At 42.6% G+C, this 12239-nt stretch overlaps 1 protein-coding gene across 1 annotated transcript in view; it reads left to right on the top strand.

Moving 5' to 3' along the window:
* Positions 1–11264, top strand: part of epb41l3b (erythrocyte membrane protein band 4.1-like 3b) — a 32379-nt gene extending 21115 nt beyond the window's left edge. Inside the window, exons 16-26 of the mRNA XM_053437840.1 lie at positions 193–258; positions 991–1176; positions 1752–1814; positions 2455–3180; positions 4007–4039; positions 4245–4322; positions 5857–5940; positions 6530–6628; positions 6962–7042; positions 7391–7506; positions 10171–11264. Of these exons, the coding sequence (XP_053293815.1) occupies positions 193–258; positions 991–1176; positions 1752–1814; positions 2455–3180; positions 4007–4039; positions 4245–4322; positions 5857–5940; positions 6530–6628; positions 6962–7042; positions 7391–7501 (1527 nt within the window). The 3' untranslated portion in view covers positions 7502–7506; positions 10171–11264. The remainder of the gene's footprint in view (positions 1–192; positions 259–990; positions 1177–1751; positions 1815–2454; positions 3181–4006; positions 4040–4244; positions 4323–5856; positions 5941–6529; positions 6629–6961; positions 7043–7390; positions 7507–10170) is intronic.
* The last annotated feature ends 975 nt before the right edge of the window (positions 11265–12239 follow it).

Here is a 12239-nt window from a genome sequence, read left to right as displayed (position 1 = left end):
CCTTTCTTTTCCTTCTGCTGCGCCCGAGAGTCAGATTTCACAGTTTTAAAGACTTTTTCTTTTTTTTCACCATTGTGTCATTTGACAACCAGGTCTAAGAAGTCAAAGCTCCCATCTCTCCTAACAAGAGTCTAAATTCAACAAGACAAAACAGCCTCATCTACAATTCCTCTCCCCTCTTTGTCTTTACAGTATAGTTTCATAAGACGAGTAAAAGGGGAGGACGTTTTTATCAGGCACAGTAATCTGATGCTAGAGGTTGGTAAGAAAACTGCTTGAGTGAAATAAGCATGCAGGTGTTTTTGTTATGAGGAATCCTAACCAATAACAGGATAGATAACATATATTGATAACAAGCCGGTGGCTCTGCCAGCGTCAGATTGTTCTGGTGTGAATGAGAGTTGTTTTTATTACAGTTTTCTCTAACAGAGTTCTTGCTGTGAGCATCAAAATTCATTTTCGTAAGAAATAACGCAACCGAAATCTAACAGAATAAAACCAGTGTGAGTAGATCGTTGGCTTCTAATGAGATTTGGGAGTGTTGTGCTCAACTAAACCTGTAAAACTAAATCAGTAACTATATGCATGACGCCATTTTATTTTTCATTGAATTCATCTGGTCCTAAATGCTCTGTTAGCATTTAAGTGGAAGCTGCTGCTCTCGTAGTTACAGCCGCTGTGTGGGTGAATCGTTTGCTGTTTCTTTGCTGCTTGTGTGAGCTGCTGCACAGGAAGGCTGCACAGCCTCGTAAACAGGCCTGTGAACAGGAAACTACGAATTATAAAGTGCATAATGCATCTGATTCAGGTCTGTGTCACTTTACATTTTGATACAGACCTTCTCAGAACTGCATTTTATGCTACCAACATATTTTTTGGGGTATTCATTGGATATGCAAGCTAACGCCTCGATCATAAAGCATGTCCGTCGTTCCCTCCGCGCTGCTCGTGCCCTCATCTCTCTGTGTCGTGGTTGACCGGCTACTGCAGGACACCGAGCCCCCGGCGGAGATGGTCAAGCACCAAACCAACATCAGCGAACTGAAGCGCTCCTTCCTTGAGACCGGCGATGGCACGCCGGGCCTGACAGAATGGGAGAAGAGACTCTCCTCGTCCCCGGCGCACTCACCCAGGGCAGACGAGGCGCCCATGATAGAGCCTCTGGAGCCGCAGGATGTAAGCTGCAGTCCACAGCAGACTGAGCGGCGGCTTGTGTGTGTGTGTGTGTGTGAGAGAGGAATGACATCACCAAGGAGATTTTTTTTATATACAAAGACATTAATCTGAGCAGTCGTTGCATCATGACACCTAGTGCAGTAAATTCAGTACTCGGTGCACATTATAGAAGAATATGGGCAAGTCTTTCAAAGTGAAATAAAGTTCTACATGTAATCCAGCAAATGTGTTTTTCTTTGCCAATATTATTTTATGTCTTCAGCGGCCAAGATGTTATTCATCACAGTTACGGATAGTGAAGCCATTAATCAGAGTTTCTTTTGAGTTTCTTCTTTTACTTGCATTGTGAAACACAATCTGATGATCTGGTGCAGGACTAATGAGCGACACTTATCGAAGCCTCTGAGGACCAATCACTGACATCAAATGTTTCTCATCTGATAGCAAGAGAAAACTGATTCTCTGCAGGAGCCTTGGGATCCAGTTCTTGTCCATTTGAAGATGTAACAGTACTTATCTCCTCCAGTGTGTCTGTTTCAATGTGTGACATTTGAATTGTTTTCATTCCTCTGCAGACTGAAGATGAGCCTCCTGCAGGAGAGGAGACCAAAGAAGAGATGGAGCCTCAATCCACTGAGGTAAAAAACAAAATGCCCCCAGTTTGTTTGTCTTGTGTAACTGCTCTTGTGAGTGTTGATGGTGTTTGTTGCTCTTTGTATCGACCTCGATCCTGATGTATAGTGACAGCAGAGCAGAGTTTGGTATTTTGGCTCTTGTGACTTCACATAAGAAGCGTTTCTGCCATTTTTCTTTCCTTTCTCTGCCCTTTTCTCATAACTTTTTAGCTGCCCTCAAACATGCAATGATATCTGGATAATCTCCTGCTACATTCTTCATATGTAATCGGCAAATTTAATATAATTGTCCAGTGTTTATGTCTGAAAACGGCTTCATATACAAAGCTCGAAAGGTTGTTTGGTATCCACAATGATTGGTTAGTTTTTAATTATGATTACAGCTTTTTAGAATATCTGATGTTATATACTCCTGATTATTTTTCCCCTTTACAGTCCTTCAAGTAACCTAATGGCCATATTTTTGCAGACAAACGTATAAAAGTAATTTCCAGTCTAATCTGTCCTAGTACTTATGGAGCTTATTGAGTGTCATTTCATATCAACTGTCTCTTAAGCTGATTCTTGCCATGTATTGGCTGTGTGTCGCCCTTTGTTTACTAACTTGAACGAACTATTACCAATGAGCCAAGTGTCTCCTCAGGCCGCAAGATATCTGGTGAAATACATGGCGGATAGTATCGTAACCGATGGGGCCACCTCCTCGGGGCCTCACGGGATTAGTCTGTCAACCACTATGGATGACGACGTCTTCATGGAAGTGACCCTCAGGGAGGTGGAGGAGAAGACGCCCGACTCACAAGATGAGCTGTCGGAGAGGTCGGTGTTGAAGGTCAGCCCCGGAGCTGTAAGACAGGAAGTGTCCCAGGCCATCAGTGACAAGAAAGGGACACTTATTATCTTGAAAGAGGATAAATTAGACGCCGAGTGCAGTGAGATGAGCGTCTTGGAAGAAAAAGAAGAGCCTGTTGTCCCTGGAGAGACAGACGCCGAGGAGAAGGACTTACTGTCCAGTTCTAATGAGAAAGAAATGATCGAAGAAGACAGTGCTGTCATCATCGAAGCCCAAATGACAGTAGTCAAGACTCTGAGTCCGAAGATCGATGTAAAAACCGATGACATGACTCAGATTAAAGGTATTGATTCACCTAAAAAGGCGATGGCATCCTGGATTTCTGAGGAGGTGAAGACCGAGGCTTCAGAGGTCATACGTGTGTCTGCAGAGGAAGTCGAGGAGATGGTGACTTGTGACGGCCTGCAGCAGAAAGCAGAAATCTTCTTCTTCGAAGAAGTCGTCCTGACCGAACAGCCAAAGTCCAGCTTTACTCAAAACTCAATTCCTGAACCTTCGACTACGACCTTAGCAGTGGTACTGTATAAATAAATCAAAGGCAACGACCTGGTTTTGGCTGCCTCCCTCCCTCCCTCCATACCTCCACCAACACCACCACCTGCAGCCTCCCCTCATTGCCTTCCCCCCAGCAGCAGCAAAACCAGTCTAACAACCATGTAACCGAGCGCAGTGCATGGCTAACGGCCCCTTTAACACCCGGCGTTTACTCTCCCTCTCGCAAAGCTGATGATATTTCTGTTGCAGTCAAGCCTACCGCTTCTTTTTGATACAACTGTTTTGTGTTTGCTTATCAGTTTGTTGACAGCTGAAACAGTCCAGTCCCCCCCCCACCTTAGCAGCTGGCTCCTGCAGCTGATAAGGACGACATGTTTATTACAGTTTGGCTCAGCTGCACGATGCCTTTCTTTCTTTTCAGTTTCCTGAAAGAGGTGACCTCATAGCCCTGGCTCCGTGCCACTACAGCAGCTTTCCCCCAACTCATCCTCCAAAATAAAAAAACATTCTCCCTCTTTAACCAGTCAGATCAAATATATGGATCTACCTGAAAAGACATTTCACTGCTTTTAGGAGAAAAGTTTTTCAAAAGCAGATTAGTTGAAATCTGCATTTCTTAAACCAGACTTTCAGTTTGTTTTACAATTCATTCCAATTGGCTTCAGCTTCAGCAGTTTGAATGAGCTTTATCGTGGTATTCCATACATTCCATATAATATTTTACTTTTCAGACATTTTTTCATTTTTCCCCGTCTTCCTCCGCTTTTTTGTCCGGTGTCCACTGTGACTTTTGACTATCCTCTCTTTCTCTCTGTTCTTGTGTCCATCCATCCTTCTGTCCCATCAGTCTACGCTGGGATGGGTTTCCTCCTCTCAAAAGGTGACCACTCCTCTCTGGTCTTCATAATTTATTTTTTAAATATTTGTGCCTATTGTAAGTAACTCAGTCCTGTTGAATATAATGAAATCTGCTAATAAACACAACCATTTCTCTCCCATCAGGTTTATGTGAATCTCCAGTATACTGTTTTCTTAACTCATGGATATTCAAAAACAAAATCTAACGGTACGATTATCAATCGCAGGCACCAGCTGATCCAGAGCTGAAGACAGAGTTGGCCACAGAGACGGAGGCGGGGCCGGCAGAGTCCACTGGGCCAACGGTGAATATCCAGACCACAGAGGTTGCCGAAGCCGAATCGGCGCACACCGCAGCAGAGCTCATAGTCACTATAATGTCAGCAGAGCCTGCAGAGGGAGAGTCAGGCTGCATAGTAACCTCACACAGGGATAGTAGTGACAGTAGCTCAGCAGATCCACCAGCTGCCTCAGATAATTGTGAAAAATCTGTTGTTCCTGGCTCCGCTCCGTCTTTAGAGCAAGTTCATCAGTGTGCGTCTGTGAAAGCAGAAATGCAGCCAGTAGCAACAACTTCGGGGTTTGATGAGAGTCTCTCTGACAGCAGTGCTTTGCCAGAGTCCACAGAAAAAGGAAATAAGGAAGTGATAGATGAGGAGGAGGAGAATTCAGGTGTCGACAGGGAACCTTTGGTGTCAGAAAATGGAAATATTGGTGTAATTTTCAATGTAACTCCTGCTTACATAGGAGGATGTGAAAAGGAGAAGTTGTCATCAACAGAGGAAGTAAAGAGTTGTTTGGAGGCTTTGGAGAATGAATTGACAGATTTAAAATGTGCAAAGGAGAGAAATGAGACAGAATCAGGGAAGAGAGTCCAGTTCTCTCATGAGGTGCAGTATTTCGAGGAAGAAGAGTTTCCCACAGTGTTAAACAACGGTATCGAAGAGGTGGATGAGCAAGTGGATGAATGTTCACCAGCAGAGGATGAAGAACAAAAGATCTCTGCAGACACCAAGAATCCTTTGACCTTTGAAAAAGAGAAATACCACTATGCACAGACGGACAGCTCAGACGATGAAGTTGAGAGGGAGGAAGAGGAGGAGGAGGAGATTATTGAAATGGAAGAAGAGGCAGAGAAGAAGTTCAATGACAAAGAACTGAATTTGAAACTAGAAGAAGACACTGTCGATGATCAGGCTTCAGAAGGGGGAGACGTGTTGGTATCTAAAGAACTGGAGGAGGAAGCGAATGTGACTGAACCCACAGGAAACCCACTCACCTCTTCACCTCCAGCCAGGTCTCAGTCGGAGGTAACCCCACGTCAGCGCCAGCGGCCTCTCCCTCGGCCCTGTAACCTCACCACCAGCTCCTGCTGACACAATCTGCCGTTAATAATCAGGGGCCAAGACTCCACCGAACGCATGGATCTGCATCTCCGCTTCCTAACTCATCACCGAGCAGATCAGGGGATATGTTATTTGATGTGGTGCACACACTTGATCAAAACCTTGTGATTTGCACTTCCCAGTATCTTTTCCTTCACTGAATTAGGGGGATCTAATGCATGACTGCATGCTGGTTGAGAGATTTAAGCCCGACAATGAGAGCCTTTGGTTCGGTTTATTAGCATGCGGTATTTATTTGCGTTAATTACATTTTATGTACGACCTTGTGGTGCTATTTTAAGAACAAAGAGCTGCAGCTAAGAGGTCGAACACCTGCAGCAATTTGCTTCAGACTAATTTAACGTGAGCAGATGGTATTAGCGCTGCTGTACTCCCTCTACACCCTAGTGTACGATTCACTAAATGTTTACGTTTCTTTCCTTTTTACTTCCAGAGTCTTGAGAACAGTGAGGTGGGAACCAAAGAGATGCCTGTGGTCCACACAGAGACAAAGACCATCACCTATGAGGCTGCAGAGGTGAGTTCTGGGTTTGTTAGAGCAGATTGTGATAAAACAGTATTGGTAACAATGTCATAGTGTTTTGTCATCTTTTTAGCTCATATTTGGAACAATAACTTGTTTTTCACACACTCAGCAGATACAGAGCAAAAAAAGCATTAATTTATTCATAAATAAGTCCTCATTAGCTCTGTTTTGGGCTCCTCCAACTCCTGAGGAAAATGTCTTTCATATCCCCTGTTTGACTTCTTCCTCTTTACAAATAAAACTTTAAAAAATATATATTATCTCCACTTTGAAGCTGTGCTAATCAATATTTCTTTAAAATGATAATTGTACTTTTCATTTTTAGCTCATTGTTTAGGTTTAGCAAGTCTCAAATTCCACCATTAGCTTGTTTTTAGCCACATCAAGTAAAGATAAATAAATAAACTAGCTCTGATGAAACCACTATACACTTACTGGTTTTAATAATGTCTGCTGCTCAGTAGAGATGAAATTACTTTTTATTAAATTTCCCTGGCACCAAATGAAAACCTGCAGGAGGGAGTATTTTTGACTTATTCCAGCCCACAGACTTCTCACTTTGTGTTTTGCTTGTCACCAGGTTGACACTAATGGTGACGCTGACCCCGGGATGTTGCTGAGCGCTCAGACCATCACCTCAGAAACCTCCAGCACCACGACCACCACACACATCACAAAGGTCAGGGTTCATCTATTGTCCCTTCGGCCTCTTTAGCACTTGAAGCCTTGTATACGTCTCCAGCTCCTCTGTGTCTGGGCCAAAACACAAAGGAAGTGTGGGGAAAGGAAGTGAACCGATCTGTGTAGTTTAGAGACATGCTTCCTTATATTTAACAATTAATGATTATCTTATGAATATAGCTGACAATTAAGATAAGGAATCAAATTCATAGTTTTTATGGGTTTTTTCTTTTAAGATGTTCAAGCTTTTTTATCAGCTCTATAATTCATGACCTCTTATTTGTTGATAAACCTTTTATTAATGTGATTGTCTCTCTGCTCCGTTGGTCAGACGGTGAAAGGAGGAGTATCAGAGACGAGAATCGAGAAGCGGATCGTCATCACAGGAGATACCGACATCGACCACGACCAGGTCTCTCAGACTTCTAATCTTTATTAATTTTTTTATGTATCCACGAATGGCATTATTTTTCTTTGCCTTTTAAAGTCTTGGGTTTGAGCAATATAAGTTAATTCTTACCTTTAGTGAATCGCCAGGACCTTAACTTTCCCTTTGTGGGTTCGGAGGTCCAGCATGTGACATTTAAAAACAAAACATTAACGTGTGATGTAACAGATACTGGAAGTGTGACAAGTCTAACTGAAAGTGACTCCCTGTTGGCACTACTGACTTACAATCCAAACCCCGCTCCCTCCCTGCCCTTCCCCGTTCTCTGTCTCCCCCTGGTGACCCCTTCTGGCACTGCACTCCCGTGTGTAGGCGCTGGCTCAGGCCATAAAGGAGGCTAAAGAACAGCATCCTGACATGTCAGTGACCAAAGTAGTGGTTCATAAAGAAACAGAGATCACGCCAGAGGAGGGGGAGGACTGACCCAGGTAAGACCACGAGGCCCCAGTCCTGGTCCCGGTGCTGCCCGGTGTAGTCTGGTGTCATTTAGTTTCGACTGGGGCTTTTTTCCAAGCTGGTCTCCATTCTCGGGCATGCTGCTTTCCCATCAGCACTTCTTGTCACTGGTACAGACAGCCCTGCTTCTGTAGCACTCACAGCTAATGCATCACGCTGTTGTCATTCCCGCTCCACTCACACTGCAGGGAAAAGGTCGGCTGGTGCGTGTGTGCTCACAGAGCGGATATCATGGTCTCAACTCGTAATGACAAGGCTTAAAAACCGTTCCAGTAATGCTGCTGGCGGTCTCATGCAATCCCCTGAAATGTAACTGCAACAGCCCCCCCTGCTGGAGGAAGGCACCTTCCCTTTTTTTTATTTATAATAAAGCTCTTTTACCTCCGACACAGACAAATCATTACAAAAGATCCAGAATAGCCAATCTTTGAAATTTCTAGAATATGAAAAGAATTGCATCATCAAAAAGAAAAAGTGATTTTTAACAATCTGCTAATACAAGAATCCAACTTGTGTTGGAGTATTTATACCTCCATGTCAGTGAATATTCTGTCAACACATTCCAAAGCACTGTTGTGTCCACATTGTGTTGCCTCACAAAGGACACTGGCAGTGATGTGCTATTAAATACTGGCTCGACCGGCTTCTGCTTCTCAGAGAGCTCGGTGTGAACTGCCGACTGGATCTTTTCACTTTAGAACAAATTATGAAATTGTGCATTGATTCTGGTTTTGTTTCGCAATAATCTTTAATTTTAGGTTAATTATTAAATCAGAGAAGCAAGTAGAAGGTTAACAAACAAATTTGAGGTAAATTTAGCCTAAATGACACGGTGGTTTTCCAAAGGTGTCGTCATTAATCTTGTGCTTAACTTAAAACAAAATAAATTCTAGTTTAGCTCGACACAGCAGCTCATGCTTGTCGTCTGCAGGGGGAACAATCAGGCTTGGGGTGGATCACTAAACTATAACAGGTGTGTTTCTGTGACGTCCTGCTCTTTCAGTTGCACTCTTCCTTTCTGTGTGGGGGGGGGGAAATAGGTCAGCGCTCCTTGTGGCAACAAACAAACTTCACAAATGCAGCCATTTGTGTTTCAACATGTCCGCCGTCAGTAGCGTCAGGATTATCCCCGGGGAAGAGCTGCGTGATGGAACCTTCTCATGTCATCAGCATGTCCTTATAACCCCCCCACCTTTTCTCTTAAGCATCATTTGTCTGTTTGTCCCTGAACACGACGCATCGTCCAGTTTGTTCAAATCTACCTTTTGTCTCTGGAGCTTGTCTTTCCATTAGTTTCTGTCTGAGGTGAACCTGAGGTTCAGGGTGTGGGATGAGCCAGCGTGCATGTGTGTACTTGTGGGACTCACCAGATGGGAATGCTTGGCTTTGTCTCTGCAGCCTTGCCCTCAGTCTTGTGTGTGTGTGCACGCACACTCTGTCTAATACCTTTGTGCCAGAACAGCTTCTGTTTCTGAGCAGCACTTTGTTAACATGATCCTAAATGTTTGTCTTTCAGATGCTTGTCTCTTCTCACTGTAGATACACACAGAACCGTGGCACTGAGTCTGAAAACTTTCAAGTTGTATTATCAACAGTCTTAAAAATGTTAAACTCAGCATCACACAAGACTTTATCAGTTTCACCAAACAATACTTTCCCTTCATCAGTGGGTCTGAGGTTTCTCTGGTTTCTTTATACACAGCTACTGGATCAATCATGTGAGGAAAGGGACTTAGAAAATGTCATTACTCTTATTTGAGAGAATACCATTAACACAGAAATGTATAATTTCTCTTAATTTATCACTAAGTAAAAGGTTGAATATCATTTAAATTATCATTATGATAATAAAACTATTTCAATAGCACGTATCTAAACAAATCAATGAAGGGATTTTCCAAATACATGGGAATAAAACAACGAAAATAAGAAACAACAACATCCTCTTCAAAACTTAAACTGAGTCTTTCCTATAAAAATATGATTCAACTGATGATTTAAAAGCAACTTTCACTCAGTGAAGGGAGCCAAGAACATAATAATAGTATAAAAGCATTATACTTATCATTCAGATGAGTTTTTCAGAAAACAATATATTCAGATGTCTTCAGTCCACCTGTATCTGACCTCATCAAATCCATCCAAGAACTAAGTTTTAAATTTGTTATTTTCTTTCACGTTTAAACCGACGAACTCTTCAAGTCCCATTCCTCACTCATCCTTCTTAACTCGCCCAGTTTAGAAAACAAACGCCTCCCTCCCTCTCAAAGAGCAGATTGTGTAAGTCTCTGTGAAGCTGGTGTAGAACGCATGCTGTACTTTGATGTGTTTAGATTTTACTGGAATGAAACTCTCACCCACAACCACATCGTGACAGAAAGATAGTGTCTGTTTCTGTATTTGTTATTCAAATGTAAGTTAGTATGACAGTTAGATATTAGTTATTGGTTTGTAAGTTATAGTCAAAGTGCCCCAGCAGCCTGTGTGTATCTATGTTGTGTATTTGCATTGTGGTAACCCAGTAGTCCCTCAGTGCATCTGTTCATGACGTGGAAAAGAAACTGCAAATATCCTTTTTTTTAACCGTCATCATGAAGCTGCGGCTGAAATCCAACCTGTGTGCTCTGCTCTTCCAGGAGTAACTCTGAGGGCTGCTCTCTGTTCGACTTCCCACAATCCAACTCCCAGATCTCCTCTTGAACGCCGGCGGGACTCTGGGAAACGACCGGAACGGCTCCTCTCTCTCCAGCTCCCGCAGCTCGCCCGCTCGTCGCAACCATCCACCTGCAAAAGAAACAAATGCATTTTGCATGAGCAGGGACGCCGCGTCGCATCGCCCAACAAACGGCCAGATTTAACCAGAAAGCCCTGTACGATTTTTAAAAAGGGTTCTCGACCCGCCTGCACGCCGACTCCCTGTGTGTGTGTGTGTGCAGCGAGCAAAACCCTTGTTGCTTTCACTGCCTTACGACTTTGATGCATTTTTATGATTATCGAGAATAATAATTGTAGCAGACTTGTATTTATGAAATAAAGCCATCACTCCAGAAACTTTAAAATCGCCATAGGCTGTATATGTTAGAAAGCAAAACACTATTTAACCTTGCTGTAGAAGTGCCAACCTCATTTGCCAGCAAGCAGCGCCTCACTCACTCAACAGCCGGATGATCCCCCCCCCCGCAGCCCAGAACTGTACATATCAAACGCTTTCCTCCGATTATAGCAACTTATCCTCTCACAGTTGATTTCAGTCATCGTCTACTTGAATTGTGTTTTTTGTTTTACTTCTTTTTAATGATCTTTTCAGTGTTTTATTGTTTCTCATCAGTTGATTCCACCACTGAAGGTCTGTTTTGGCAAAAGAAAAAGCGCCAAGGAATCAAGTTTCTGTGCAAGAACCAGATTTGTTCAATGTGCCTGCGCAGCCTGTGAATGTTTTTCAGGGCAGAGGATCGAGTCCCAGGTTCGTGTGACTGAGGCTCAGGCTGCGATGCAAAGCCAAAGGAGATCAGTTGACCCCCCCCCCCCCCCCCACATTACGGCCGTGCGCCTCCCTCACCTCCTCCACTGTATCTGAATAAACAGCTGTTGTTCATGTGCAGCCACGTTTTTCCTCAAAATGGTGAAATAAAAAATGGCAAACGCATTTTTTTCTTTTTTTTAAATTGGCTGTTTTCCTCTGAAATAATAAAACGTTGACCACAGAAGTGAAACCTGCGTCACCAGTGAACCTGTTGCTTATTGTTATTGTGAGATTGTAAGGGTTTTGTTGACTTTACAGTTATGAATAATAAATGAAACACATTATTCCAGGTTCAACAATGACTTATAGAGAAAACTTATACAGATTCATGGATAGAATCATAATTCTGGAACTCTCAGTGGTTTTGATCATCTTAAATTTAACGTTCCAACTTGTTACTTTTTATTAAGTAGTTTATTCTTAATTGATGAGTAATCATTTAAAGCTGTATATAATTATATATAGTTTATTATATATATATATATTTACTGAGTGTGTGAGCTGATCTTTTACTCATGAGGCCAAACGCTGTAAACACTTAATTGATGAGTTAAGAGCCTCGAGCTAATTAAGACCTTTTCTATTTTTTTTTTTACTGTTGAAGGTGATTATGTCGAACACACGGAGGCCTCTGAAGCCCCGCCCCGCTGCTGTGCGCGTTTCACAGAGGAGTAAAAACCAGTGAGACCTCCCACTCCGTCTCTGTTGCTGGGTGCGAGTGGATCCAACGCTAAGAGATTGGAAGCTTAGTTTGTGACAAGTTTGGTTCATATCCATAAAATTCGATCAGTTTTATAAATTAACATTTAAATTGTTTTAATATTACAAGTTTTGCCTATATGTGAAATGGTAATTAAAAATTCTGCATTAATTGATTTTCAAAAAGCTGAAGCAAAGAACCGTTTTTATAGCTACGTCCTCCACAGGTTCTACACCCACTGACCTGTGGATCTGAGCTGTGACCATGTGACCACTAATAGTTGAACATTGACCTATTAAAGATGTAACACCTCAAATACTTAAGTTAAAGTAAAACACCTGAACCGATTTAAAATAAATAAACTTTCATTGTAAATGTTATGCCATTAACACACTTCCAAACTTGCCACTGATCTGGAATCAGGAAATCAACTGACTGATATGAAATAGTGAAAAGAGGTTCTGTGGGTTAGAATCTTAATT

The sequence above is a fragment of the Pleuronectes platessa genome, chromosome 13 (genome assembly GCF_947347685.1).
Source record: "Pleuronectes platessa chromosome 13, fPlePla1.1, whole genome shotgun sequence".
Lineage (NCBI taxonomy): Eukaryota > Metazoa > Chordata > Actinopteri > Pleuronectiformes > Pleuronectidae > Pleuronectes > Pleuronectes platessa.
The sequence above is the reverse complement of the archived record's forward strand: the minus strand, read 5'-3'. Positions and strand labels throughout refer to the sequence as shown.